Source organism: Cnephaeus nilssonii (genome assembly GCF_951640355.1).
Source record: "Cnephaeus nilssonii genome assembly, chromosome: 6".
NCBI lineage: Eukaryota > Metazoa > Chordata > Mammalia > Chiroptera > Vespertilionidae > Cnephaeus > Cnephaeus nilssonii.
In genome coordinates, this window is record NC_137077.1 from 3,240,076 (window position 1) to 3,267,865 (window position 27,790).

General features: G+C 61.6%; 1 protein-coding gene across 2 annotated transcripts; it reads left to right on the forward strand.

Moving 5' to 3' along the window:
- The first annotated feature begins 844 nt into the window (after nt 1-844).
- CYB5R3 (cytochrome b5 reductase 3) lies at nt 845-27,777 on the forward strand. 2 transcript variants are annotated; one of them, XM_079774123.1, is made up of 9 exons: nt 845-1,282; nt 10,654-10,785; nt 14,273-14,345; nt 14,681-14,787; nt 17,355-17,484; nt 17,974-18,057; nt 18,225-18,310; nt 22,739-22,838; nt 26,748-27,777. In XM_079774123.1, exons 1-9 carry the CDS (start codon nt 1,262-1,264, stop codon nt 26,918-26,920), a joined length of 906 nt encoding a protein of 301 aa, XP_079630249.1. In that variant the 5' UTR covers nt 845-1,261; the 3' UTR covers nt 26,921-27,777. The 2 variants fall into 2 exon arrangements, with proteins under 2 accessions (XP_079630249.1, XP_079630250.1); XM_079774124.1 differs by lacking the exon at nt 845-1,282 and adding an exon at nt 3,429-3,552.
- The last annotated feature ends 13 nt before the right edge of the window (nt 27,778-27,790 follow it).

Sequence of the window (27,790 nt, forward strand, 5' to 3'; positions counted from 1 at the left end):
TGTGGTCAACAAAGCCAAATATCAACAGGACAACGACTGAAATTTCTTTTGAGAGCCACATTTTTTAAACTTTAACTCCTTCAAACGCCACGTCTTCAACATAGACTCGCCCAGGCCGTGGTATTTTGTGGAAGAGCCACACTCAAGGGGCCAAAGAGCCACATGTGGCTCGCGAGCCGCAGTTTGCCGACCATGGTCTTAGGCCAGTATTTTCCCTGACAAAGATCAACTTAGATCTTTACTGAGCCATTTGTCTTTTTGCCTCTAAGATGTCTGGGTAACTTGTAACTTCCCCTTTTTTCCCCCAGGACCCCTCAGGGCACAACAAGTGGCACCAGGACCTTGTTATTGTTTTTGTTTTCAAGTTAATCGTCAGCTGCTCACTGTGTTAACTACCCTGTATCCATCATGTAAAGAAGCATGTGTCCATCCTTTCACGTTCACCCCATCCCAGAGGTTCCCCGCTTTGCTCTCTCCCACCTCCCCAATCTGTCGCCAATGGATTTCACGGAAGCCACTTTGGATGGTACATTTATGAAAACAAGGTATGAACTCCCCATTCTCCGGAGCAGTATTCAATTCGTTGAGGTTCTGCTTCCGGCATATGTCGACAGTTTGGCTCAAATAAACTCACAACAATTCTTTACAGGTTGCAATGACTTTTTACATTAACAGAGTCCGAGGCCCGGAGGGGACCGAGCGCAGCGGCGCCAGGAGCGGGAATGCCCGCGGCCGAGCGGCTCCGCGGCGCCGGCGGAGGCCCGGCGGGGGGCGGGGCCTGCGGGCCCGGAGGCTGCGGGGCGTTTCCGGGTTCAATTTTAGATCCGTCAAGGGGGCCGCCATCTTCCTCCCTTAGGCTGGCCAGGGCCCAGAGGAGGCCGCCCCACCCGAGCCGCGCAGCAGGCAGAGCCCGGCGCGCTCGGGGCGTGGAGCGTCTGCACCCTCCGGCCCGCGGCACCCCCACCCCGTGCACCCCCACCCCGTGCACCCCGCGGCACCCCCACCCCGTGCACCCCCACCCCGTGCACCCCGCGGCACCCCCACCCCGTGCACCCCGAGGCCCCCCCACCTCCGTGCACCCGCGGCACCCCCACCCCGTGCACCCGGCGGTGGAGGCGGCGGGCGGGCCCAGACCCAGGCCTCCGCCCGGTGCACCCACTGGGCCGCCGGGCCCGCCCTCCTCGGGGTGACGCGCGCGGGGCGGGCCTGGGCGCGGCGGGACTGACGGTGCCGGCGGCGGAGCGAGCGGAGCGGCGGCGCGATGGGGGCCCAGCTGAGCACGGTAGGCGCGGGGCGGGCGCGGGGCGGGCGCGGGGCGGGGGCGGCGCGGGGGACGGCGGGCTCGCGGCCTCGGGCGCGGGCGGCGCCCACTGCGACCAGCCCGGGGGCCGGGTGCTGGGTGCAGGGGTGCGGACCCCACCTCGCCGCACCCCACCCCGCCCCGCCCGGCCTGGGCGTGCCCGCGGGCGCCCTGACTCACGCCCTGGCCTCTGCCGGGGACCCAGCCCTCCTGCCCGGGATGGGCGACAGCGGGCACCGGGGGCGGCCCCGCCCGCCCCCCTCCTCCAGGAACAGAGGCTTCTGTGCGCGCCAATGTCTGTGACCTGGAAAGTTTGCGTGCGACCGAGTGTGACAGTGCGTGACGTGTGACGGTGTGACTGTGACTGGTGAGTGCGTGTGGCCGAGCAAGTGTGAATGTGTGAACGTGAGTGTGTACACGGGTGAGTGCGAATGCACGTGGGTCTGAGTGCAGATGTGTGTGACACGGGGTGGCTGTGAGGGTGGGTGAGTGAGGGTGTGAGGCTGAGCGGCTGAGTGGAAGTGCGTGTGTGAGTGTGGGGGTGAGTGTGGGGGGGTGTGAGTGTGGGGGGGTGTGAGTGTGGGGGGGTGTGAGTGTGTAGGGGGGTGAGTGTGGGGGGGTGTGAGTGTGGGGGTGAGTGTGGGGGGTGTGAGTGTGGGGGGGTGTGAGTGTGGGGGGTGAGTGTGGGGGGGGTGAGTGTGTGGGGGGGTGAGTGTGGGTGTGAGTGTGGGCGGGTGTGAGTGTGTAGGGGGGTGAGTGTGGGGGGGTGTGAGTGTGGGGTGTGAGTGTGGGGGTGAGTGTGGGGGGTGTGAGTGTGGGGGGGTGTGAGTGTGGGGGTGAGTGTGGGGGGGGTGAGTGTGGGGGGGTGTGAGTGGGTGTAGGGGTGTGTGTGGGGGGTGATGTCGCTGGATGGAAGGGGCTTTGTGCATCTTCAGCAACAACCACACCTCTGGGCGCCTCCCCCAGCGGCGGCCCGCTCCCTGCCAGGGGCCATTTCACAGATGAAGAAACGGGCCTCGGACTGGGCCAGCGGCCAGGCCGGGCCGGAATCTGTGGAGCTCCAAAGTCCACAGTCACGCTGCACTTCGGGGTTGTCCCAAAGCTGCCCTCCCTCCCACCAGGCCCACCTCCTCTCAGATTTCCCAAAATGCACAGAGCGGGCCTGGGGCTTGTGTTCCCCTGGAGACTGTGGCCAGAGGGCAGCCCCCAATCACCTGGCTGGCTTGGGGGGTGGGGTGCAGGGGTGAGGTGCAGGGGGGGATGAGGGGTGGGGGAGGGGGGCTGAGGGCCAGCACCTCTGCCTCCATCTCCACCCCAAGCTCTTGGACTTGGAGGCCCCTGCCTCCTCCCTCAGACTGGGAGGCTCCCCCAGGACGGGTGTTTGCTCGTGAACTAGGGCCCAGCCAGGACTCGGGGGATGTTCAGACCAAGAAGCAGCCTTGCCCAGGGCATACCTGTGGGCTCACCCCGCCTCAGTTTAACTTCCTGACTGTGCTCCAGAAACTGCCTCCCGTCCCCCACCCCCACGGGGTTCTCACCTCTCCCAGCGCTGGTTGGATTTGTCGCTGGGTCCCCAGCACGTGGCCGTTCCACACATTGTTTGAACTGCCAGCGCCCCCCTGGCAGCCCCCATGTGAGGGCAGAGCCCTGTCTTGGGGTCAGGAGACCTGATCTGTCCAGGGGTTGGTGGGAATTGCCCCTTCCTTGCAGGACCTGCTGGGTCCACCCCCCCCACCCCTCTCCCCCCCCCTCCCCGGCCCAGAACACCCACAGCAGACCTAGCTGGGCCGCCTGGTGAGGGGCTGCCCGCAGTCTGAGGGAGGCCAGCCCAGGCTGGGGCGCCAGGCAGCTTATCTGGGAGGTGCAGGCTCCAGGCTCCGAGGGAGGCCTCCCACCCTCCGGGGGGCCCAGCCGAGGGGTTGGCACTTGAGTCTACCAGCCACCTGAGGGGAGCGCTGGGCCTGGCTCCCCTGCCCTCAGCTGCTGTGAGTGCTCAGTGGGCCCACCCCACGCTGTCCCTGGGAGCCCCAGGCCTCAGCGGTGCCCCTGGGAAACTGGGTGGTCTCCCCTGCAGAAGGCAGCTCTGCAGTCACCTGCCCCTCCTCCTGGGTTCCCTAATCCTGCACTTGCAGGCAAGGAGCCCCACCCCCCTGCAGGACTTCCTCCACTCCCTCCCATTTCCTGAGAAGGGGACCAGGCGGGGGTGGCCGCTCAGATCCCAGTGGGACAGCTGGCAATCGGGCAGCAGGCAGGTAAGCCTCAGTGCAGGGAGCTGGCACGTGGGGAGGGCCGGGCCTGCCAGGTAGGAGGTCCTGGCACATCCCTCTGCCCACCCAGACCTGACCTGGGCAGAGTGGATGCCAGGGTCCCAGTGGGGAATTCCAGGGGGTGAGCAGCTGAGCATGGTGCCCTGTGGTGGGGAGCAAGGCATCCCAGCCCCTCAGCTACAGTGGGTGAGCTGGGGGCTCCCTGGAGACATCCTGGGACTCTGGCACCCCGTTTCCTTCCCCCCTTCCCCCCCCCCCCGTGTTATCAGAAGTGAGGAAAGGCGGGTGGGGGGTTCCCTCACGGGGCAGAGCACAGACCACGGAGCACCAGGTCAAGGCCCTGGAGGCAGCTGTTTCTAGAACCCCGGGGTGGCTGGGGCGAGGTAGTGTGTGTGTGTGTGTGTGTGTGTGTGTGTGTGTGTGTGTGTGTGTGTACATATGTTTATGGGTACAAGCTGCACAGCTGAGAAGCTGGGGTGAGGCCTTGGCTCAGCCATCTGCCTCCTGTTTACTCTGCCTGCAGCGTACAGGGGTGGGAGGGTGCCGTAGACAGGGACGGGGCTCAGAGCCTGTTTCACCCCCAAGTGTGGGAACCGCATCCCACCCCCGATGAGTCTGGTACCACCTCCCACGTTCTGCAGACACAGCCCTCGCCCTCCACTGCGCCTTTTCTCTGCCGTGTCGGTTTCCCCGCTGACCTGATCTCCTCAGGGTGGGGCCCCCTGGCCTGTGACCCCCAAGTCCTGCATAGGCCCTGGCAGGTGTGCCCATTGGGGTTTGTGGCCTGCGGGCCTGCCCAGAGCGGCCTCCCCAGATAGGAATTTGTATGTACGTGAAGCCCTCTGCTCTCTGAGGCCAGGCGGTGTCTGTGGGCACAGAGAGGCCGTGTGGTGTGGTGTGGCTCAGGGCACAGGCTGGAGCCAGACCCCTGGATTCAAATGCTGGCCCTTGCGATTGTCACCCAAGTCTCCGAGTCCTCATCTGAAAGAGGGGTTGTGCAGCCCCGCCTCCCAGCTCTGCGGAGTCCCCCGTTGTTGGGAGCGGGGCCTGGAAGGCCCCCCGCATGTATCAGCCGCCCAGTGAGCATTCTTCCCGCAGTGGCTCCCATGTGCCACCTCTGGGAAGTGGGTGTGCCTGACAGGTGAGGGCACAGCCGGAAGCCGGGATCCCAGACCCGGGCAGGGCCCTGCGCTTGATGATACACAGGATGGGCCGGCATGCCCCACCCTCGCCGGGGAGGGACCTGGCCTCTTGCCCTTGTTCCTGAAACTTCCAGACACAGAGAGTCAGAGAGGTGCGGGTGGGACTTGTCCCTTCACAAGTTTACCCACAAACACCGATTGCGTGTCCCTGGTCTGAGCGCTGGGGATGCACCGGCGATGAGCCACATGCCCCTGCCCTCCTGGGGCTCAGCTAGAGGCTCTGTTGTTTGGTGTTGACTGTGACCAGGGGGTGAGCAGCTGAAACCGGCTCTCCGACATCCCGAGGGGAGCTGGCCCGGCTGTTTGCCCCCAGGGCTGGCGTCCAGGATCTCGAGGGGCTGTGCCAGGGCGGAGGCCGTGGTGTCCTGGACTTGCCTTCAGAGCTGTTGACATAGGAGTCTCTCGTGGCCCAGCACGCACCATGGGCCAGCGTTTGTGGGCTTGGGGCAGGAGAGATTCAGGGTGAGGGACAGAAAATCGGGAACCAAAGCCCAGACTCCACCCTGGGCCTCCCCGAGCCTCAGTTTCCCCATTTGTCCAGTGAAGAACACAGTTGGCCTACCTCCCACCCGGCGAGGGTGAGTCAGCGAGGAAATGCAAGGGCAGGTGCTTCTCAGGCTGAGGCCAGCTGCAGGCCGCAGGGTCTTGTGTTCTTGAACTTGGCTGTGCACTTCCACAGCTGTGCTGGGGGGTAGCTCCTGGAAGAACCGGCACAGCTCCAGCGGGCCCTCAAGGCCGCTTCCGTTCATTTCCAGGGCTCCCAGCATTGGCGACTTCCTGGGAATGGAGCTTCATCAACTTTCCCCTAAACAGCGTTCCCCAAGGAGGTGGTTTTTCTGATGGACAAGGGAGGGGCTTACGGCAGAGGAATCATCTGAATAGTCCTCACCCCCAGGGAGTTCAGGAGGGAGGCCTGGGCTGTGCAAGTCTGCTGAGGGCCTGAGTAGCTAAGGAGTGCCAGTCAGGGAAGATTTGAGCTGGGCTCTGAAGGATGAATAGGAGTTTGCTGGTTGGCTGAGGGAAGAGGAAGGGTGTTTTGGGCAGAAGGGAGAATATGCAAAGGCCTAAGGCAAGAAGGCCTTGTGGCTGGTGGTGTCATCAGTGGGGCCTTGAGTGTAGGCAGTGGGGAGCCATGGTGGGTGTTTGAGGAGGGGGTAGAGCGGCCTGTTGGTTTGGGCAGCTGGGGCCTCACCGTGGAGAGAGGATATCGGATTGTGGGGGGTCAGTGGGGATCTGGGCTCTGTGACTGGGGCCCAGAGAGGGCACCTGCCCTGGGAGGCGGCTTGGGAAGAGCCGTTCTTTGGGTTTGACAGGCCTGGGTTTGAATCCTGGCTCCGCCCCTGACTTGTTGCGTGACCACGGGCAAGTCACTTAATCTCTCTGAGAAACCAGGACAACAGTATCACTTGTCACGAGTGTGGTCCTCCGAGGGTTGGCTGTGGTGAGACTTGGGGCAAGTTACTGGTCATCTCTGGGCCTCAGTTTCCTGCCAGCACCTGAGGCCGAGGGCTGGAGGGAGGATTATCCCAGGGAACCCGTGTCCCATACCTGAAGCAGTGTCAGCCGTTGCTGCCTCATTTCCTCCCCAGCCGGAAATGGGGCCACCCTCAGGCACTTGAGAAAGGTGGGGATTGGAGAGGCAAAGAGTCTCTCCTGAAGTCCGGAGCTGGGCCCCGAACCCTGGTCTCTGGACCCGAGTCCAGGGCTGCCAGCCAGGGCCTTAAATGAGACCAGGGCGGGTGAAAGGCCCCTGGTTCCCAGGACACGGTGGGTGCTAGTTAGATGGGCAGGTGGCCCCGGGCAGGGGGTGGTCTGGCCTGGCTCCTGCAGGCCTTCGCTTTAGACCCTCTAGTCACAGGCCAGGGGCCCCATGGGGCCAGGCCTGGCTGCCCCGCCTGGAGGCCCTGCCTGGGAGACACACATTGTTCTGAGCCCAACAAAGGGCTGTAACCTCGGAGGCAGCCAGGCAGCTTGCAGCTGCTGCGCCGGTTTGGGCGGCAGGGCCAGGCCTGGTGTGGGGTCTGGGAGCCTCTGCCCGTCCTTCGCTTGGGTATTCCAGCTCCCAGGGGGCAGTGGCCCCGTGAGGGTGGCAGGAAAAGCTCCTGTGTGTGTACCCACAATTCTCGGGTTATAGACGGCTCCGTGACCTGTAACCCCCATCTCATCTCATATCCCAGGTCCCCTAGGAGGTGGGCAGGGCGATGGCTCTCCCCTTCCCTCTACAGAAGGGAACAGCGAGGCTCAGAGAGCCTCCCGGGTTGATAGATAGTGGGGGGAGTTTCCAGGAAGTGGGGAGCAGTAGGGCAGGGGCCACTTCTAGGTCTGTGCTCTGCAGAATCCGATACCTCGCCCTGGCCGGTGTGGCTCACGGGATAGAACATCGGCCTTCGGACTGAAGGGTCCCAGGTTTGATTCTGGTCAAGGGCACACAGGTGGTGGGCTCTGCCTCCAGTAGGGGGCGTGCAGGAGGCAGCGATCAATGATTCTCTCTCCCTCTCCCTTCCTCTCTGAAATCAATAAACATATATATTAAAAAAAAAATACGACACCTCAGGAGTCCCACAAAGGAAGCAGAGAGGCCCCCATGGAAGTAAGGAACTTGAGTCTAAGCTTCCTGACAGCCAAGGCAAAAAGGGGAACGTGTAGTATTATGATAAGAACACACACACAGTCATTTGCTGAGAGAACTGAAGTCAGGGAGGTTTCCTAGGGAGAGTGAGTGAACAAGCTGTGAAAAAACTTTTTTTAAAAACTTTTATTTATTGACTAGAGGCCCGGTGCACAAATTCATGCACCAGTGGGGTCCCTCGGCCTGGCCTGCGGGATCAGCTGAAACCGGCTCTCCGACATCCCCGAGGGGCCCCGGATTGCGAGAGGGCACAGGCCAGGCCAAGGGACCCCACCGGTGCACAATTGGGGCCAGGGAGGGACGAGGGAGGTTGGCCAGCCAGGGAGGGACCATGGGAGGCTCCAAGGGTGTGTCCGGCCCATCTTGCTCAGTCCAGATCGGCCGGAACCCAGCAGCAAGCTAACCTACCAGTTGGAGCATCTGCCCCCTGGTGGTTAGTGCACATCATAGCGAGCAGTTGAGTGGCCTTAGCATATCATTAGCATATTACGCTTTGATTGGTTGAACAGACACTGGACACTTAGCATATTAGGCTTTTATTATATAGGATTGCTTTGAGAGAAATATCGACTAGTTGTTCCACTTATTTATGCATTCATTGGTGATTCTCATATGTGCCTGACTGAAATCTTGGTGTATTGGGATGATGCTCTACCCACCTGAACTCTGGGCCAGGGCTGAAACAGCTTTCTTTTCTTTTCTTTTTTTTTAAAATATATTTTAATTGAGTTTTTACAGAGAGGAAGGGAGAGGGAGAGAGATAGAAACATCAATGAAAGAGAAACATCCATCAGCTGCCTCCTGCACACTCCCCACTGGGGATGTGCCCACACCCAAGGTACATGCCCTTTGATCGGAATCGAACCCGGGACCCTTCAATCCACAGGCCGACGCTCTATCCACTGAGCCAAACCGGTTTCAGCTGAAACAGCTTTCTTGAGAACCAGTGTTCTGTGTGAACTTTTGGGTCTCAGCCTCCCTGTTGGAACCACCAGCGTGGGCTCCCCTGCACCATGCCCCGCTTTTTATTTTGAAATAATTTCAAGCTGACAGTAAAGACTGTCTTAAGGGCTCTTGTATACTCTCCATGCAGATGTGCCAAATGTTAACATTTGCTGTATTTGCTTTCTTGTGTGTGTATACATTTTTTTAACTATTTGAGAGTGTTAGAGATACGATGCTCCTTTGCCCCTAAATACTTTAGTGTCTTTCTCCTAAGAAGAAGGACATTCTGTTGCCTACCGCATGGTAGTGAGCAAATCATGGAAGTAACATGGATACAACGCTATTGTGTGATCCATGGGCCCGGATTCACATTTCACCATTGTCTCAGGATTGCCCTTCATACCTATTCCTCCCCCCCCCCCCCCCCCCCGGGCCATGACCTAATCCAAAACCGCACATTGCATTCAGTTGTTCTGTCTCTTGGCCTCAGTGTTCGGGTCCGAGGGCTGCGTGAAAACTGCCACAAACTGGGTGGCGTGAGACAGCAGAAATGTATCCTCTCACCGTTCTGGGCCACAAGTCTGAAATCGAGGGTGGGCGGGCCGCACCGCCGGAGGTCGAGGGGAGCCCTTCCCGCCTCTTCCTGCTTCTCATGGCTGCTGGCCACCCTCGGTTTCCTTGGCTTGTGGCCCCATCACTCACATGGCCGTCTCTGAGTCTCCTCCTCTCTCTCATAAGGAAGGTTGTCGTGGGACTTAGGGCCCCTGGGATAATCCACGGTGATCTCATCTCAAGATGCTTAGTTTAGTTACATGTGCAAAGACTCTTTCCAGATATCCCTTCCCGGGTTCTGGGTGGACGTCTCTTCTGGGGCCCCACACAGCCTACCAGAGCCCCCTTTAAGCTGGACCAGCTTCTCAGACTTTCTTTGTTGTTTGGGGCATTGACATTTTGAAGTTGTGGCCACTTGTTCTGGAGATCGGCCCTCAGCGTTTCCTCGTGGTTGGAGACAGGGAGCCCACAGGGCAGTGGTGGGCCTTTCTTAAGTGGCCTCAGAAGGCTCATGACCTCCCGCCCCTTTCCTGTGGCCCAGATAGCGGAGGCCTCTCGGGACCAGCTTCCGGATGGCCAGCGGGTGGCTGCGGCGCAGCCGATGCCCTGTGGGCTCGGGCCCGCCGGGGAGCTGGCCTGGGTTAGACACTTCCCATGGCGTATTTCCATCTTCACAGCCTGGGAGTACGGCTTGTGATCCCCATTTCACAGATGGAGGAACTGAGCTCAGAGAGGCTGAGTGATCTGCCCAGGGACAAAACCGCTAGAAAGGGCGGGAGGCCTGTTGTCTGTCTTTGCCAAGGTGCCTGTCCTCTCCAGGTAAAGCTGAGCAATGAGCTATCCTGCCATCGGTGTTGGGTTTTCTGTTTAAAAAAAATCCAAACCACCCCTTAGTGTCTCTGTGAGACTGAGATGGCGGGGGCAGGAGGCGGGCAAGGAGGAGGCTCAGGGCCACGCCAGGGGGTGAGTGTGGCCTGAGGTTTAAGTGTGCGACTGGGGAGGCAGGTGGACTCAGGTCCCTTGGGCGAGCTGCTTCACCTCTCTGTGCTTTCTCCTCGTTTGTAAAATGGTGGTGATGACAGTGCCAACCTCATAGGGTGGCATGAGCTTCACTTAACGCCTGTGCGGGGCCCAGCATGGTCCTGAGCAGTGACCTCTCAGAGCTTCCAGAACCCTGCAGATCGCTGGTCCCGTTCAGTTCAGAGAGGGGAAGGGACTTGCCCAGGGTCACACGGCCAGCAAGGACCAGAGCTTCTAGTGCCCAGCTCAGAGCCTTAGCCGCCCCTCGCACCTGAAGGCAGAGCCCCAGGCTCCGGGGTTTGTCTGCTTGTCTAGATAGAGCTTCATCGGACCAGGGAAGGTGACTGAAGGAAGAAAGGGAGGGAGGGAGCACAAATACACAGTGATTTATACGTGCTCTCCATAAAAATAAGTGCGATTACTTGGGAGCTTGACCCCGAGCTTCCTGGCAGCCGGAGTGAAAAGGGAGGCGTGCTCCGTCATGTACGAGCTTTCTTCATCCCTGTTCCCCGGGGCGGAGGGAGCGTTTCCACACTCCGCAATGCCCTGATGGGCTCAGGAGTCTGGTTTTTGTAACTACTCCCAGCCGGCACAGAATGCGTGCTGGGGTTCCCTGGGTGCAGACGGTGAGGAGAGGGGGCTCTGACGGGGGGCACCAGCTGGGGTTGGCGGGAAGGGCGGGGGGCAGCCCCCCCCCAGGCCTGCACTGACCTTGGGGGTCGGTCCCTGTCGTTTCAGTTGGGCCACGTGGTCCTCTCCCCAGTCTGGTTCCTCTACAACCTGCTCATGAAGCTGTTCCAGCGCTCCACCCCCGCCATCACCCTCGAGAGCCCGGACATCAAGTACCCGCTGCGGCTCATTGACAAGGAGGTGAGTGCCGCCCTGCGGGGTCACAGGGCGCGGCCCCCAGGGGCACCTCTCTGCTTGTCAGCATCACAGCATTTCCCCGACGCCCACTCTGTGCTCAGGACATGGCCCCCTCTGAAGTGCAGGTCCTGTTATCTGCCCATTTAACAGGTGGGGAAGGCAAGGTGATGTCAGGTCTATGGTTACCAGTAAGTGGCAGAGGGGTTTGAACCCAGGTCTGACCACAGAGCACATTCTCTGAACCACACTCACTGTCCCACAGAAGGTCCGAGTAGGGGGGACCCCTCAGGACTTTCGAGTCCAGGCGCCCATTTAACAGATGGGAAAGCAGAGGGTGAGAGAGGAGTAGAGGGCATTTAGGTCACTCTGTCAGTCAGAGGTGGAGCCAGGACTCAGGCTGTGGCCTCCGGGTGGTCCCAGGAGCTTCCAGTCCCAGTGTCCCTCCCTCCTCCTTCCCGCCTCAGGGCATCTACCCAGGGCTTGTTCCCTCTGCGCAGACTCCCTGTGTGAGACCTGACCTCTGCGGCTCCGCCCGCCCCTCCGCCCGCCCCTCCCAGAGGCTCGCTCTGGTCCCTTTTCAACTTCTGCTCCTGAGTTAAAACCATCCCCCCCTCCTTTGCCCTGTGCCCCTTACTCTTCCCTAAGTCCCTCCCCCGAGCTCCGAGTCTCAGATCTCCCTGCGACTGGAGGGAGGTGTGTTGATGGTGCCCGGAGTCCATAGAAGAGATTAAAACCAGAGAGGGCAGCCCCTCCTCCAGGTGAGGCCACACTGTCCTTCCGGAATGTTCTACACACTTCCCTCTCACGCAGGTGAAATCGTCAGGTTTTGAAATCCTTTCCTCTCTTAAACTTCATTTCTTAAAATTCATTTTCCTTGCTTTTTAGTTCTAGAAGTAATGTGTGATTTATATGTGCTCTCTGTAAAAATTCTGTGTGTGAAATCTGAGTGTTTCCCCCCACACACCCCATATTCGTGCAGTGGGTCCCGTTCACCAGCCCCCGCCCCAACCCCACACGGTGCAGTGGGTCCCGTTCACCAGCCCCCGCCCCAACCCCACACGGTGCAGTGGGTCCCGTTCACCAGCCCCACCCCAACCCCACACGGTGCAGTGGGTCCCATTCACCAGCCCCCGCCCCAACCCCACAGGGTGCAGTGGGTCCCGTTCACCAGCCCCCGCCCCAACCCCACACGGTGCAGTGGGTCCCATTCACCAGCCCCCGCCCCAACCCCACACTGTGCAGTGGGTCCCGTTCACCAGCCCCCGCCCCAACCCCACACGGTGCAGTGGGTCCCGTTCACCAGCCCCCGCCCCAACCCCACACTGTGCAGTGGGTCCCGTTCACCAGCCCCCGCCCCAACCCCACACTGTGCAGTGGGTCCCGTTCACCAGCCCCCGCCCCAACCCCACACTGTGCAGTGGGTCCCGTTCACCAGCCCCCGCCCCAACCCCACACGGTGCAGTGGGTCCCATTCACCAGCCCCCGCCCCAACCCCACAGGGTGCAGTGGGTCCCATTGCCGGTCAGCCGGAGCCTTCTCGGGCATCATGTCTGTATACACCTGGTGGTGGAGTCCAGGTGTGCGTACACTGAATTTTAATAACCTTCCTTCACCCAGCCATATAGCAGGGACACTTCCATGTCTATCCCAAAGCTGATTCCCTCTTTTTTAAAATATATTTTTATTGACTTCATAGAGGAAGGGCGAGGGAGAGAGAGATAGAAACATCAATGATGAGAATCATTGATTGGCTGCCTCCTGCACGCCCCCTACTGAGGATTGAACCCGCAACCCGGGCATGTGCCCTGACTGAGAATTGAACCATGACCTCCTGGTTCATAGGTTGACGCTCGACAGCTGAGCCACACCGGCCGACTGATTCCTTATTTTTGACGACTGTCTAGTCCAGTGGCCGGCAAACCGCGGCTCGCGAGCCACTTGCGGCTCTTTGGCCCCTTGAGTGTGGCTCTTCCACAAAATACCACGTGCGGGCGCGCACGTACAGTGCGATTGAAACTTCGTGGCCCATGCGCAGAAGTCGGTTTTCGGCCTGGGCGAGTCTATTTTGAAGAAGTGGCGTTAGAAGACTCAAGGGGCCAAAGAGCCGCATGTGGCTCGCGAGCCGCGGTTTGCCGACCACTGGTCTAGTCTGTGGTCATAGGGATGTCACCCCGCGGACCTCCAGTCCCCTTGGATGAGTGCGTGGCAAATGTCCGAGCAGTGGCCTAACGGCTTTGTGCGGTCAGCGGGGGTCCTGCCTTTTGACACTTCTGCTGCCTCCCCACGGGCCGGGAAGGGCCCGCTGCTGCCCTTCTCTGAACCGGACCTGACAGGTGGCCCGAAGGTCCCCGAGGCGCTGAGTGTACTCAGGTCGTCGCGGCCACAGCCCCCTGGTGCCGGCCCCATGCTGAGCCGTGCTCAGATCTGGCCTCCTGACCGCTGTAATCACCAACGTCTCTCGTTTCTGTCCTTCCTCCAAAAGTTGTCCGGTGTGTGGGTTTCTGACCGGGAGCCTCAGGACCAGTCGGTAATTCTGGAATCTGCTCCCTGGGCGAAGGCTTCCTGGAGGCAGAGCAGGCCTGGGTGCTGGGGTAGAGAGGCACCAGCCACCAGCAGCCCCGTGCCCTGAGCGGGGGCTGGGGCCATCTTCCCTGAGACCCAGGCCACCTGCCTCGCTCGCACGCCCCAGTGATGCTCAGAGCTGCTCTGTCCCTCTGAGGAGCTGGGCCCCACCCCACCCGGGAGGACACTGCCTGTGGGTGGGTCTGGCCATGTCTCCCAGCCTCCCGTGGACACGGGCTGGACACTCAGCTGTCTTCCGAGCTGCCGCACACACCCATCCTGGCTGCACCGGGCGCAGGGCAGCCCCCACGGCGGCTGCTGGAGCCCCGGTCAGCGGTCAGGGCCCAGGTTCAGCCCCAGCTCTGACCACAGCCTGCCTGGCCTCGGTTTAAGACCACTTAGCGGGGTTTCTGGGGCTTTGGTCCCAGCTCCTTCTCCCTAACCAGCCTCTGCCCCGCCTTGGAGGGGAAACGGCTGCCACGTCTCCTGCCTTGTGCAGCCAGCGCAGCCATGGCCGCCCCGGGTCACGGTGCTTTCTGGAGCCTCGGCCAGGGCGTGTGGGGCTTGTCTCAGCTCTGTCCATAGTTTCCAGCCAGTCCCTGGGTTCCTCCTGCCACCCAGGACCCCGCTCAGGCTGATGGCACAGGTGGGTCCCTCCCGCCTGCCCCTGGAACTTTCTGGGCCATCTCAGCCTCCCTCTGGGACCCTGAGTTCCCCTCCCGCTCTGACAGGCTCGCTCTGGGCCCTGGGCCGTGACTGCCCTTCCCAGGGCCAGCGAGAACAGTGGCTCACCCGCGTGTGCCCGGCCTCTGTGCCCTCACACACGGTCTGGACGCGACATCGGTGTCACTCCCCTCAGTGACTTGGGGGCACTGGCGAGGAGGGGGCTCTGCCCTGGGCGCCGCCCCACAGCTCGGCCTCTTTGCAGATCATCAACCATGACACCCGGCGGTTCCGCTTTGCCCTGCCGTCACCCCAGCATATCCTGGGCCTCCCTATCGGTGAGTGCAGCCCCACCCAGCTCTAACGGAGGCAGGTGCTAGGTCAGAGGGGGGGAACTTTGCACTTCAATGAGGGAGGGCTTCCAGGAGGAGGTGACAGCTGCTGTGGCCTTAAGAGTAAGTGTCAGAATGAGAGAGGAGTCACCCCGGGGCCCTGGCAGCGGCTTCAGCACAAGCAGAGGCGTGCTGGCGGGAAGCTGGGCATCCCTGAGGTGGCAGTGGGAGCTGAGCACGGCAGGGGTGAATGCTGGGTGGGCACCGGGCGGTGGGTTGACCAGGCCCAGCGGTCCTGCGGGGCTAGTCCCTGACCCAGGCCACCGCTGCGTATCCTGCAGGCCAGCACATCTACCTCTCGGCCCGGATCGACGGAAACCTGGTCATTCGGCCCTACACGCCCGTCTCCAGTGACGACGACAAGGGCTTCGTGGACCTGGTCATCAAGGTGAGGTCTGGGGGCCACGCCACGTGGAGTCAGTGTGGGGGTGACCACAGCATAGCCGAGGCCTCCGGGGGACCCATGTCCCCCGAGCCTGGTCTCTGCTGGCCTGGTGCCTCTCGCGCCCGGTGCCTCCTGCGCCTGGTTCTGAGTGAGCAAATGTACGCGACCAGCAATGGCCACACGTGGGGTCTTTGCTGAGGGCCGAGCAGCTGGCCCAGCTCGCTTTCCCCTGCACTGCATTCAGCCACGCGAGCTCCGTGCCCAGCGGGTCCCGTTCTGGGCACGGTTCCCTGAGAAACATGGTGCACACTCGCGGGGGTGCGGTGTGAGGGCGCACGGGCGTGGTCTGGTGCCGGAGCCTGCCGGCATCAGTCGAACAGTACCTGCAAGGGGGGTGAGGATGAGAAATGACAGACAGAGAACAGGATGGGATCGGGAGGATGGAAGCACTTCCCGCTTGCCATCCCGAGTTTATTTTTCTCCACACTTTTATACAGGGTCAGTTACATTCCATACATTACATCATTCCTGTAATGTAAGCGTGATTATACCCCTTTGTTTAAGGTTTCCTACTGACCTTTACACAAAGCTCCTTATCTTGTCTAAGATCCTAACGGCTATACCTATGCACACACCTCTGACGCCACCTAAATTCCTTACCATCATATAGTCTAGCCATGCTTCTTGCTGAAGGGTAATTACGCTTATACATTAACTGTGCTTAAAGGTTAACTAAGCTTTAGGGGGCTGAATGTGTGATTACTAACTATTGTGCTTAGGGGTCTCTAAGCCTAAGAGGGGGGCAGGATGTATGACTAACCTTGGGAACCGGCAGGCCACTTTGTGAAACCTGCCCTCTCAGGACTTTGTCAACTGAGGTCGCTCCCAACAGTCTGGGGAGCTGCAGAGAGGGGCCACTTACAGGCCGCGGACCAGCCATTACAGGCCGCGGACCAGTGAGACCCAGGCGACCAGCCAGGACTGTGAAAACCTGGAGAGAGAAGTGACGACTAGCGTGGGGCCTTTTATGAAAACTAGCAGCACAGACTTCACAGTAGCCATCCGCGGTCTCTGATTACACGTCCAGCGGGTGTGAACCAGCAGGGCTGCTGGCGTGGGCTTCACACACCATTCCTAGTCAAGGCCCAAGGCCCCCGGGCCCTGGCTGACTCTCAACTGCACTGTGTGGGCCCAGGCCCCCTCACTGGCCATTGGTGAGTGGGGGGACCGAGGCAGAGCCCCACTGAGTCCTGGGGCCGGGCTGGGTCTGTGAGGGCAGGAGGGGAGCCTGGCTCTGCCTGGGTCCCCCCTTTAGCTCAGTGTCATTTAGTCCCCCTGCTGGTGCCCAGCCTGGTCTCGGGACCCTGTCTTTAGCTGGGGAGCCGACAGTGAGCATGTGGTCACACAGGCCGGTGCTTACTCCAGGGGCCACGGGACCGAGCCTGGAATGGGCACTGAGCAGGGGTGGGTGAGAGCTGCTCCTGAGCGGGCGGCAGCGAGGAGGCAGCGACAGCTGAAGAGGAGAAGGGCCTTTCAGGTGCAAAGGCCCTGAGGTCAGGAGGAAGCACGAGGGCTAAAGCCCCAAAGGGCAGTGGATCAGGTCCCATAGGTCAGCGGGCAGGCGGGCCTGGGAGATGCTGGTAAGATCTGGGGCTTTGTTCAGAAGCAAAGGGAAGCGGAGAGGGTTCGAGCATCTGTCCTCATTGAAACACTCCTGCCGAATGCGGGGTGTTGGGGGTTCGAGTAGAGGATAAAAAACATGCTGACCAGGCCCCGCCTGGCTGGGAGGCCCCATGGCCGCCATTGGCCCAGGATAGAGGTCACAGTCCTGGCCTGGCACACAGCCTGCCCTGACTCCCCTTCCCTCTCCCTGCCCCCCCTGCCCCCCCTCTCCCCCACACACTGCCCCTGTGCTGTAGGCACATCGGGCTCCTCCCTCCCTGGTCCCCAGCCCTGGCAGGCCGCCTGGCTCTGCACTCCCTCCCTCCCAGCCGCCTTCCTGTCTGCCCATCACCTGGCCGGCCCTCAAGGCCCAGGGAACATTCCCCACGCCGCCTCCCGGCCCGCAGGGCGAGTGCTCCCGTCTCCCCGTCTCTGTCTGAGGGCTGTAGCGCTTCCTTTTTTCCAAAGCTGAAGCCCAGAGGGCGGGGCAGGAAGTTGTTCTGAGTGAGGCTTTTATGACCCGAGGATGGAAGAGCTGAACATCCCGGGAGGGCGTGGCCGGCCCACTTCCCGGAGCCGCTGGCCTTCACTGAGCTGGCAGCCTCGGAGTCTCCCGTCGGAAGGTCGCGGAGAAGTTCTTGGAGGAACGTTAATACGTCAGATGAAGCCATGGGGTCGGCTGCCCTGTGTACACCAGGCTGACGCTTTGCGTTCCAAGGACACGTTGGGGGAGGGCAGACTCCTGGGGGTCCGGGGCACAGCTGGGTACCTTTTCATGGGTGGGTGGGGCACTCTATGACAGGGCCACCCCAGGCTGCAGAGGAGCCCCCAAAAGTCACTTCCCATGAGGCCCAGAGCTTCCCCGCAACCCTGGGCACGGGAGTGAGGCCTGTGGGTGTGTCTTGCAGGTTTACTTCAAAGACACTCACCCCAAGTTTCCCAACGGAGGGAAGATGTCCCAGTACCTGGAAGGCATGAAGATCGGAGACACCATCGAGTTCCGGGGCCCCAACGGGCTGCTGGTCTACCAGGGCAAAGGTGAACGGGGCTGGACACGCCCCCCCTCACACCCCCCCCCCCCCCCCGAGACCCGCAGGTGCTGGTGCAGGGCCTGACTGCTGCTTCTGGGTGACTTGTTAGACAAGCTGTCTCTCTCCTGGGCCTCAGTTTCCCCAGCTGTACAGGGGATGAGTGGGCCAGCGCAGGGGTTGCAGCTGGCTGCCCTTGGAGGCCACACCCAGCCCACAGACCAGCCTCGTTCGGCTGAGAACAAGCGGGAGGTTGTGCCGGGAGCCTCCGTGCGCCAGCCGCTGCCGCTCCCCACGCCGTCTGCACGAGGGAGCCACGCTGGGCTCCTCTGGCCTTCGAGTTGGGCCTGTGTCCCGCCGCCCCTCCCTCGCCCCGCCTGGCTGGCGTTGGCTGGTGGGCGCCTGCACCTCGGACCCCCAAGCAGGGGCAGGTTCTCCAGCCCATCCGACCCCAGACACAGCGTGCTGGAGAGCGGGCCTCACCTTTTCCTCTCCCCAGGAAAGTTCGCCATCCGTCCGGACAAGAAATCCAACCCCGTCATCAAGACGGTGAAGTCCGTGGGCATGATCGCGGGCGGGACAGGTGTGTGGTCCGGAGCCCCTCGCGGAGTCCCCAGCGCGTGGATGCTGTGGGTGGGGTGAGGGTGTGGGGCGGGGCACAGACGTGAGCAGTTGTGAGCTGCCCGAGGTCCTGGCACCTCCCCTGGCGCCTGCCAGGGGCTCACCCAGCCGTGGGCTGCCGTTCTGCAGGTATCACCCCGATGCTGCAGGTGATTCGCGCCATCATGAAGGACCCGGACGACCACACCGTGTGCCACCTGCTCTTTGCCAACCAGGTCAGTGGGCGTTCCCGAGGTGCAGACCCGGCCCCTGCTGAGAGGGGCGCAGGGCCTCGGGGCAGCAAGCATGAGGGGTGCTCTGAGGCCGTGTGCCCGGCAGCCTGTGCAGCAGCAGGTGGGGGTGGGGCTTTTCAGCCCAGAGCCCCGTGTCTGGCCTGGCACTTGGGGGTTGGAGAGGCATCAGGCACCGGGAGCACCCCCACCTGAGACTTGCTCCCCCGGCTGCTTCCTCCGAACCTCCGAGCTCCCTCCGTGAGCAGAGCTCAGCACCCACCGGTGAAGGGCAGATGCTGGCCGGGCTGGGGCGGGCCTGGAGACGGGCCGGGTCACCGGAGAGGGGCCGGGAGTCCACCTGCCCAGGGCCCTGAGCTGGGGTGTGGGCAGGGTTCGGGCCTGGTCTCTCCTGAGCGCATGTCCTCCCCGCGCCTGCTGCCTGCCCACCCTGGCCTGCTGTGTGGCCTTGGACAAGTCACTTTCCCTCTCTGTGCTTTGAAACCTCCGCGGGAATGAGCAAGGCCATCACGGGTCTTTCCTGTTCAGTGTTTCGTGGCTGGGGGTGTGGGTTACAGTGACGCCCGTTAGGGGGAGGCCGCGATGAGACGGTCCTTCCCTGCGGTGTGGGGGGCCGTGCCAGGTCTGGCCCAGTCTCTGCACCCTCCGCCTGAGGAAACGGAGCCCGAGGACAGAGGCTGGCCTAAGGTCCTGGACGCTGCACAGTTACAGAAAGCGGCCCTGTGGCCACCAGGGCGGCCTTCCCCGGCCCGGGGTGGGCGGAAAGAGCCAGAAATCCCAAGCTGCTGGCGGGGCAGGAGGGCGGGCAGCAGCTGCCCTGGTCCGTGTGGGTGCGTCTCTGTGGAGGCCGCCAGCCCTCTGTCCGGCAGCAGGGCGTCCCCGTGCCTGTCAGCCCGTTAGCCAGGGCGGGGGTGCGGCTGCCCTGCCTCTAAGCTCTGGACACGGAGACCCCGAGGGGCGTGGCCTGCACTTGCTACAGGAAGTGGTGGAGCCGGTGTGTTTTATGAAAAATAGCACGTTTTATGAAAAGTCACTGGAACCCACGCATATTTTGTGGAAAACAGCCATAGTTTTGCGAACGTCGTTTTGTTTCACCTGGGAAGCCTGTGTGGTGTCTGGCTCCATGCCTGTTGTGCACTCGGTGCGGCGGCTCAGGCCCCGGTGCCCCGGAAGGTCCCGGCCTTCCTGCGGGAACAGGAGTGGACGATGCCGATCAAGTCCTCGCATCAGATGAAAGTCCTCTGACCTCACAGAGCTCCGGAGGGTCCCCGGGACCCCGGCTCGCAGGCCATGCCGAGTGGGCATTGCCACTTTGCCAACCCAGGTCTTGCCGCCCCTCCACTTCGTCCTGAGAGGAGGACGCGGGGCTAGCGCCAAGCCCCTCCTAAGGGAACCCGCCTTTCAGAAGGACATTAGCCCTGGCCGGTGGCCCAGTGGTTAGAGCGTCAGCCCACGGCCGGAGGGTGAGGATTCGATTCCTGGTCAGGGCATGTGCCTCAGGTGCAGGCTCCATCCCCAGCCCCGGTCGGGGCACGTGCCGGAGCATCAATGTGTCCCACATTGATGTTTCTCTCTCTTTCCCACTCCTCCCTCCCCTCCACTCCCTCTAAAAAAATCAAGGATAAAAGCAACAAGCGAGGACATTGAAGGAGAGTTCAGAGCAGTGGGGCTGATACTGTAAAGGAGCCGGTTCCTTATAAAGGAATCCTCGTTTCCGGGGGGTGTCTCCCCCTTCCACATGACAGAACAACGCGGCGTGGTCAGGGAGACGGCGCGTGCGCAGCCAGGGCGTTCTGAGCAGGAAGATAACGGGAGGTGCTTAGCACACGATGTGACAACCACTAGCAAAGCACGTGGAGGAGCCGTGGCTCTAGAGCCGCACGTGAGACCTGGGCTCACTGGTCCTGCTGCATTTCTAGTAACAACGAACGTCTAGACGGGGCTGGAACCTGCTAGAACATGTGGCCATTCGCATTTAAATTAAGATCAAAATGTAAAACTTGCTCTTCCAGTCTCACCAGCCACATTGCATGGGTTCCGTAGCCACATGTGGCCAGTGGTTACCGCATGGGATGACACGGGCCTGGGACATTCCCATCACTGCAGAAGGTTCTGTAAGGTCCGACCTGGAAACAGGCCTGGGTGTCTGGGACACTTTGTAAAGATGCAGGGACATCGCAGCCTGAGGAGAGGACCGTGGTGCTGGGGCCTGGCCAGTGGGGCTCGGGCTGAGCGGAGAAGGTCGCTGGTTGGGTTCCTGGTCAGGGCACAGGCCTGGGTTGTGGCTCGATCCTCAGTGGGGGGCATGCAGGAGGCAGCCGATAAGATGTTTCTCACATTGGTTTTTTTTTCTCTCTCTTCCTCTCTCTAAAATCAATAAAAACATTTTTTAAATGGGTATTGGGTGGCCCTAGCTGGTTTGGCTCAGTGGATAGAGTGCCAACCTGTGGACTGAAGGGTCCCAGGTTCGATCCCCAGTCAGGGCACAGGCCCAGGTTTCGGACTCGATTCCCAGTAGGGGGCATGCAGGAGGCAGCCGATCAATGATTCTCGCTCATCATTGATGTTTATATCTCTGTCTCCCTCTCCCTTCCTCTCTGAAATCAATGAAAATGTATTTTAAAAAATTAAGAAAAGTAAAAATAAGTGGGTGTTGGGTGCCCGCTTCGGCAGCACATGTTCTACAATTGGAACGATTACAGAGAAGATTAGCACAGCCCCTGCACAGGGATGCCACGCAAATGGGTGAAGTGTTAGTGTATTTCCACAGAGAGTACGATGCCGTGAAAGGTTGAGGAGCTGAGGAGGCGGGACTCTTTCTGAGGGCAGAGTGACCTTTGGGATGTGAAGAATGTCTTTGGATTGAAACCATGGCCGTTTGTCACCGGCCCGTGTTCCTGAATACGAAGCATGCATTTGTGAGCTTCGGAATAGGTTCTCTTGTTAAATAACAATTAAGAAATACAAAAGGAGAAAAGGAATGTTGGGTTAGTTGCATTTGGGGAAAACTAAGTAGATCCCTCCTTTTCCTTCCGTAGAATGAAGTTTAGGTTAAAGATGTACATGTAAAAAAACACACAACAACCCGAAGCTTTAAAAGTGGGGGAGCATTTTTCCAAGAAGTACTGTTGCGTGAATGAATGGCGGGGGACGGCCAGTCTAAGCCAGACGGAGAGGAAAGACTGGTGGAGTGAGTTCTCTGCGGAAAATTAAAGACATGTCAATGTTCTTATTTGGGTGAAAAAACATATTAACAAGGTAGAAAGATACAGAACTAAGGAAAAACATATAACATCACCAATAGAAATGTATATCCTTAATATTAAAGGAGTTTTATAAACTAATAAAAGCTATGACTAGACCAATGACAAACTTACTTATTAATAATCTATATATATAAAAGGCTAAGCGACCAGCCAGTAGGTATGATGCACACTGACCACCAGGGGGCAGACACTCAACGCAGGAGCTGCTGAGCTGCTGTGACTTGGCAGTGGTGGTTCTCAGGTGATGCACCCCTGAACCAGAGAGGAGGGACCCCAGTTCCTAGCAGGGCTGCAAGATTCCACCAGGCTGCAAGACCCCACCTGCCAGAGGGACCCCGCTCACTCCGCAGACGCCCTTCGAGCGGCGGCGCCGCCCCAGGAGGGGCCGGCTGGGGAGGGACTGCGAGAGGTTGGCTCCAGGGCGTGTCGGGCCCGTCTCTCCCAGTCCCGCCGGCCACCTTCTAAATCCTTTCCTTTCAGTGTGCACTAATCCGTGTCACTAGTGAAATATAAAACATGAGATTTACCTTCAATCGGACTGACTGGCAGAGATTAAAGTTATTACCCAGTGTGGGCAGTGGTGTGGGAGGATGGGCACTCCCTGTCGTGCCCCTGGGAAGTCTGGGAAGGCTTCCCGGAGGAGAGGGCCATGGGCTGAGCTCTGGGGCCGTGTGGGCTGCCAGGCGTCTGATTTCCTAATTTACGGATGTGCAGCCCGAGATGCCGGAACCTGAAGGCTGTCCCAGGGATGAGGATGGCGACCTTCGTTCTTTCTCTGAGCCGCTCGTTCGTTTAAGAATCATAGTCACCCCCGAGGGACCGTCACGATTAGGGTGTTGGGCGTCTCCTCCCCGTCTTCCCTGTCGGGTCGTTGAGCGCTCCATCTGTCGTTCTGTTCCCCACTCTGTCCACCCACTGTACCGTGCGCGTCTCCCACCGCTCAAAGCCCTTCGCAAGCTGCCCGTGCAGTGAGCACCTCCGTCTGCAGCCTGGCCCGCTCCTGTGCGGGACGAGAGGGTGGTGCGTCCGGGGGTCTGGTGAGCTGTGCCGAGCGTGTGCCCGTGGGTGGGCGATGAGCCGTTGGGCGAGTGTCTCCAAGGGCAGTCCCTGCCGCCATCCTCCTGACCCGGGACTTGTCCCCCCACAGACCGAGAAGGACATCCTGCTGCGGCCCGAGCTGGAGGAACTGAGGAACGAACATTCCGCGCGCTTCAAGCTCTGGTTCACGGTGGACAAAGCCCCTGAGGGTGAGTGGTGGGAGCCGGGCGGGCGGGCTGGGTGGGGGCGCATGCTCTCATCTGCGTGCTCTCCCGTGGCCTGTGAGAGGGACGCGGTGACCCCGTCTCGCAGGTGAGGAAGGAGGGATCAGAGCGGGGAAGTCAGCGCCCCGGCACACAGCTGGGAACGTCAGGGACAGGCTTGAACACCCATGCTCCTCCAGAGCCCAGCTGCACTGCCCCCTGCTGGACGAAGGAGGCAGGCCCTCCCCTGGGGCTGGGACTCTCGGGGCAGAGCTGGGGGCTGATTGCTCCCACCCTGTAGTTTGTACCCTGTTAGGCCCATTTTTCTCTCCAGTCATCAGCCCGGGGGTGGGCTACACTGACGGACGGTTACCCCTCCCTGTCCAGGTGCTTAAGCTGTTTGCCAAGGTCACACAGTTGATTGTGGAGGAACCAAAACCATGTAGGAGACAGTGAGTGAGGGCTCCCCCCCAAACTTGAACAAGGTTGCCCTCTGGGAGCTAAACAGCTTCATCTCCTGCCTTAGGTAGATGCGGATGTAAAAAAAATCACCTTTGCTGTGGGGAAAGCGGCAGGCCAGGCTTCTTGGTGGATAATCGCGGTGGTGTTTGCTTCGGGTTGGAGGCAGTAGGGAATGGTGGGGAGTGGGGCGAATTGGGGAGCACCTGCCCTGTCCACAGTGGGCAGCCCCTCGGCGCCATGTCAGTCGGCCGCGCAGGAATTCAGCCCTGCGACCAGGCCTCTCCTCTCTAAGGGAGCTGGATCTGCATTTCCACGGGAAATTCCTAAATGTTAGAAACAACATGTCCTAAGCAGCCACGTGGGCGCCAGCTTGTAACCTCATTCGCGCTCTGCCAGCCCCCCTGCTTGGCCTCCAGCTTCTCACCCAGCCCCACAGTCCACGGGGACTCAGCCACGTTGTGGGGAGCACACTGCTCTCTGCTCCCCCCAGGAGTGAGCACACGGGCTCCGGGCTGGCGCCGTCTAATGCGCTGGGCCCATCCCCGGGAGAGGAGCCTCCCTCCTGGGCGACCCAAGCGTGTCCTGGGCCTCCTGGCCGAGAGCCAGACCCGGGCGGGTGGGCGGCGGACCTGACGGCTGAGTCCCGAGGCCGCTGGCTGGACCAGCCCATCTGGGCACGGGTTCCCTCCCGGTCGGGTGCCCGCTGTGTGTCTCATGAAGCCAGCCTGGCCCGGGGCTGATGTCCAGGGGGTGAAGGAAGAGGCTTATTCGTCGGTCACCGAGCACGGTAGCAGGTGGCCAGAGACCCAGGGAAGACCGTGCCGTGGGTCGGGCAAGGCCTTGCGTGAAGGCCGGGCGGGGCACTGGTTCTGCGAGTCGCAGCTGCTCTTCTAGCAAAGAAAAGAGCCTTTCTCGTGTACCCAGGTCTCAACCCGAAGGGGGGGGGAGGTCCTGAGTTCTGGTGCAGGGTCTAAGAGTGTGGTAGGGGAGGCTCACTAGCCACATGGGACCCGCCTTGCCTGTGGCCTTTGGAAGGCCCGTCCACTGGAGGCGGGGCCACACTGACCCCTGCTGGTGGCACACGGCAACGCCAAGGCCAAATGCCGCCTCCCAGGGACTGTTGAGCAGGACCAGTTCCGGCCCAGGGAGGTGCCGTGGGCTCTCCTCTCGGCTTACGTTTGGCGTTACCCTGACCACGTTTCGAGGGCGTCAGGGTGTGGCTGTGACATTAGCCTAAGCTGGACTCCAGATGCTGAGAAAGACGTGGCAGCTGAGCAGCACAGCCATCGCGGAGCTCAGCGGGGACCGGAGAGGGGCCAGCCCACGTGGCAGGTGCAGCTGACACGCTCCCCCACAGAGCCGCCTCTGCACGCATGACGAAAAGCACGCTGCCTGTGAACACGGAGGTGTGTCACGCCTGCACATTCCGCTCGTTAGCAAACAGTTCCGTCCATGCAGTTTTTACGAGGTCCTTTCCGATGCCTTGCCCAGCTATGAAAATGCCACGTGTCTGTGCCCTGCCTCGTTCCAGGAGGCTGTTAGGCGGCTTACGAAGACTCCCCGAGTGAGTCAGAGGGGTGCAAACAGAGAGTGGGTGAGGAGGACAGGAATGGGGTTTGTATGCTTGCTGTAAAATGGACTGGGATGCACGCTTGCTGCAGAGCCTGAGCTTCCCGGCAGCCAAAGTGAAAAGGGGATGTGGTCGGTTACCCAGATCAGTGCCCATACGATAGCGAAGGCTCCAGGGCTCAGCACTCCGTTGCCAAGACGAGCTGGGGCTGCTGGCCCCGGCAAGACACCCCCTAGAGTGGTGCAGTGAGTGTCCATCGAGCCAGGCCCCTCGGTCTCTCCTGCGCCTGACCTTGGCTTCCAGGGCCGTGTTTGTGTTGGTGTCCAGGGCTTGAGCGAGGCTTTTCCAGCCAGATAACCGGGGTTCAGGGTGGAGGGACGCGGCACAGAGCCGCCCCAGCCTCTGCCCGCCCTGGCGGGGCACAGACCCTCGGACGGAGCCGGCGTCCCTCCGGCCCCCCCCCCCCCATCGGCTGCCCATGCTCCCGCTCACCTGCTGCTTCTCTCCCACCGTCCCCGCTGCCCGCGCCCCTCCCCCCGAGCCCAGCCCGAGGATCTGCCAGGGTGACCGCCCCACCCGCTGGCCAGAGCGCAGGGGCCGGCCGGGGCGTGGGCACTCACGGTGGGGTCGGGAGGTGGCCAGGGGGCTCCGTGGAGGGGAGGCAGCCCTCTGTCTGTCGGGCTGAGCTGCTCGGCACGGGGGTCATTTGAGAGCCCGTGGCTGCGTGGCCAGCCGATGCCCTCAGCCCCCAAGGAGTGTTTGTCCGCCCGAACCTGGGAGCGTGAAGGAGGTGACTTCACACCGGCCCCTCCTCACGGGTCTGAAAGAGGAGGCAGTGGTGAGGCGGCACGTTTGAAAGGTGGGGGCCCCCTCCCCCCCCCCCGGACCTCATGGCCCCGGGCGGTAGGCAGGATGGCACTGTGAGGACACGTGGACACGGAGGCTCAGAGGGGGGATGCCCAGCAGATGGGAAGCCCGCCCGGAGAGGTGGGCGGCTCCTCTTCCTCTCCTGCCCCTGGCGGCGCCCAGCCGTCAGAGCCCACCCTCATCCGACTCCTGCCAGCCTTCGGTCCCATCCGCCCACTGTACCCCTCCGAGCAGCCCCTGCAGCGGGTCAGTCCCTGAGGGCCCTGGCCAGCCTCGGTGCCAGGTTCTCACCAGGGGCACCGTCCGTCGCCTGGAGGAATGAAGGGAGGTTCCAGGTCTCAGGCGAACCTGGAGACACTGCGTGCGAGAGGGAGTGCGGGCGGGACCAGGACGGGGCCGTGGCCGCTGCCCGGAGCTGCGTTTGTGTCTGGGCCTTGCTATCTTCAGGCTCATTCACTGCTGGTTCGGGGCACATTCCTCCCTTCACTATTAACCGAGCAAGTGCTACGAGCCGGGCTGTCTGGGCACTGGGAACACAGCGCATGGGCCGACACCCCGGTGGGGGCAAGGGTCAGGCAGGGGGCCCGGGGAGGAGGCGTGGGTAGAGATTGTCACCTGGACCAGCCTGGAGCTGGACACTGGCTTGGGGACAGACCCCTGGGGCCTGGAGTCCACATCCTAGCCGAGCAACTCACTTCTGGGTCCTCTGGGCCTCAGTTTCCACATCTGTAAAATGGGACCATTAGCCCTCTCCCTGTCCGCCCACCGGGGGGTTCTGAGGGCCAGATGGGAGTGAAAGGCTCTGTGAACTGGAGACCCAGGGGGCTGCGCCGTGCTGTGGGCAGGCCAGGCTGGGCGGCATCAGCGCGAGGGGTGGCTTGGATCAACCTCTTCACTCCTCAGTGCTGGTGGGAAGAAGGGGCCGGGACGCATCCGCCGTGGGAGGGGTGCTGGGCAGGGGCGGTGGTCGGCAGCCCCGGGGCCGAGCTTGGGCTCACCTAGTCTCCCCTCTGCAGCTTGGGACTACAGCGAGGGCTTCGTGAACGAGGAGATGATCCGGGACCACCTCCCGCCGCCGGAGGAGGAGCCGCTGGTGCTGATGTGCGGGCCGCCGCCCATGATCCAGTACGCCTGCCTGCCCAACCTGGACCGCGTGGGCCACCCCAAGGAGCGCCTCTTCAGCTTCTGATGCCGGGCACGCCGCGCACCCGCCCCGCGTCCTCGTGCCCTGCCCCACCCGCCCCCCTGCCACCTCTGCCCTCACTCCCCCACATCCCTCACTGTGGCCCGGGGCTCAGCCTTCGGGATCTGGGTTCGATTGCTGTGGCCGCCACGGCCTTCAGGACCGGCTCCTGTCGGACCGCGCTGGTTCATACAGTGATGGTGCCCGGGCTCGGTCCCCCCCGCCCCACCCACACACTACGGGCCCGGCCGCCAGAGCAGACCACAGGCGGGAAGGATCGGAAATGCACGGCAGTCAGAGCTGCGGGCGCCAGGGACTCCCTGCCACCACCTGGGACCCCCTCCTGCGCCCCTCACTACCTGCCTGGGGGCCAGGCCAGGCCTCAGCACCTGACACTACAGGGCGGGTACCCCCCGAAAGTCCCCTCGGCGGGGACTGCTGGGTGAGAGGCTGCCCCGCCCCAGGGCTGGGAGGAGGGCCGGCTGAGGGCCCCCCTGGCTGGCACGTGGCCCCGCCCGGAGCCCCCACATTTCCCCCAGTGCACCCAGACATTGGGCAGCTGTGGGAGTTCCAAGCTGTCGGCTCGGTGGTTAGAGCGACCACTTCAGGGTCCTGGGCCGCAGCCCTGATGGCCGAGGGAGGTCAGAGCTAATGTTTATTTCTTCCTCCGCCCGAGCCCGCCCTCCCGCGCCTGCGCCCGCCCCGCGTGGGGAGGCTCAGCAGAGCCTCTTGTCCGAGCCACATTCTCAGTGGCCGCGTCGTTGCCTTTAGACAGCGGTGGGTTCGCCTCTAGCATATCGGCTTTTTCAGTCATTTATGAGCAGAAAAAACGTTGAAATAAAACGTCGCTAATGTTAACCCTCGTGCGGCTCCCTG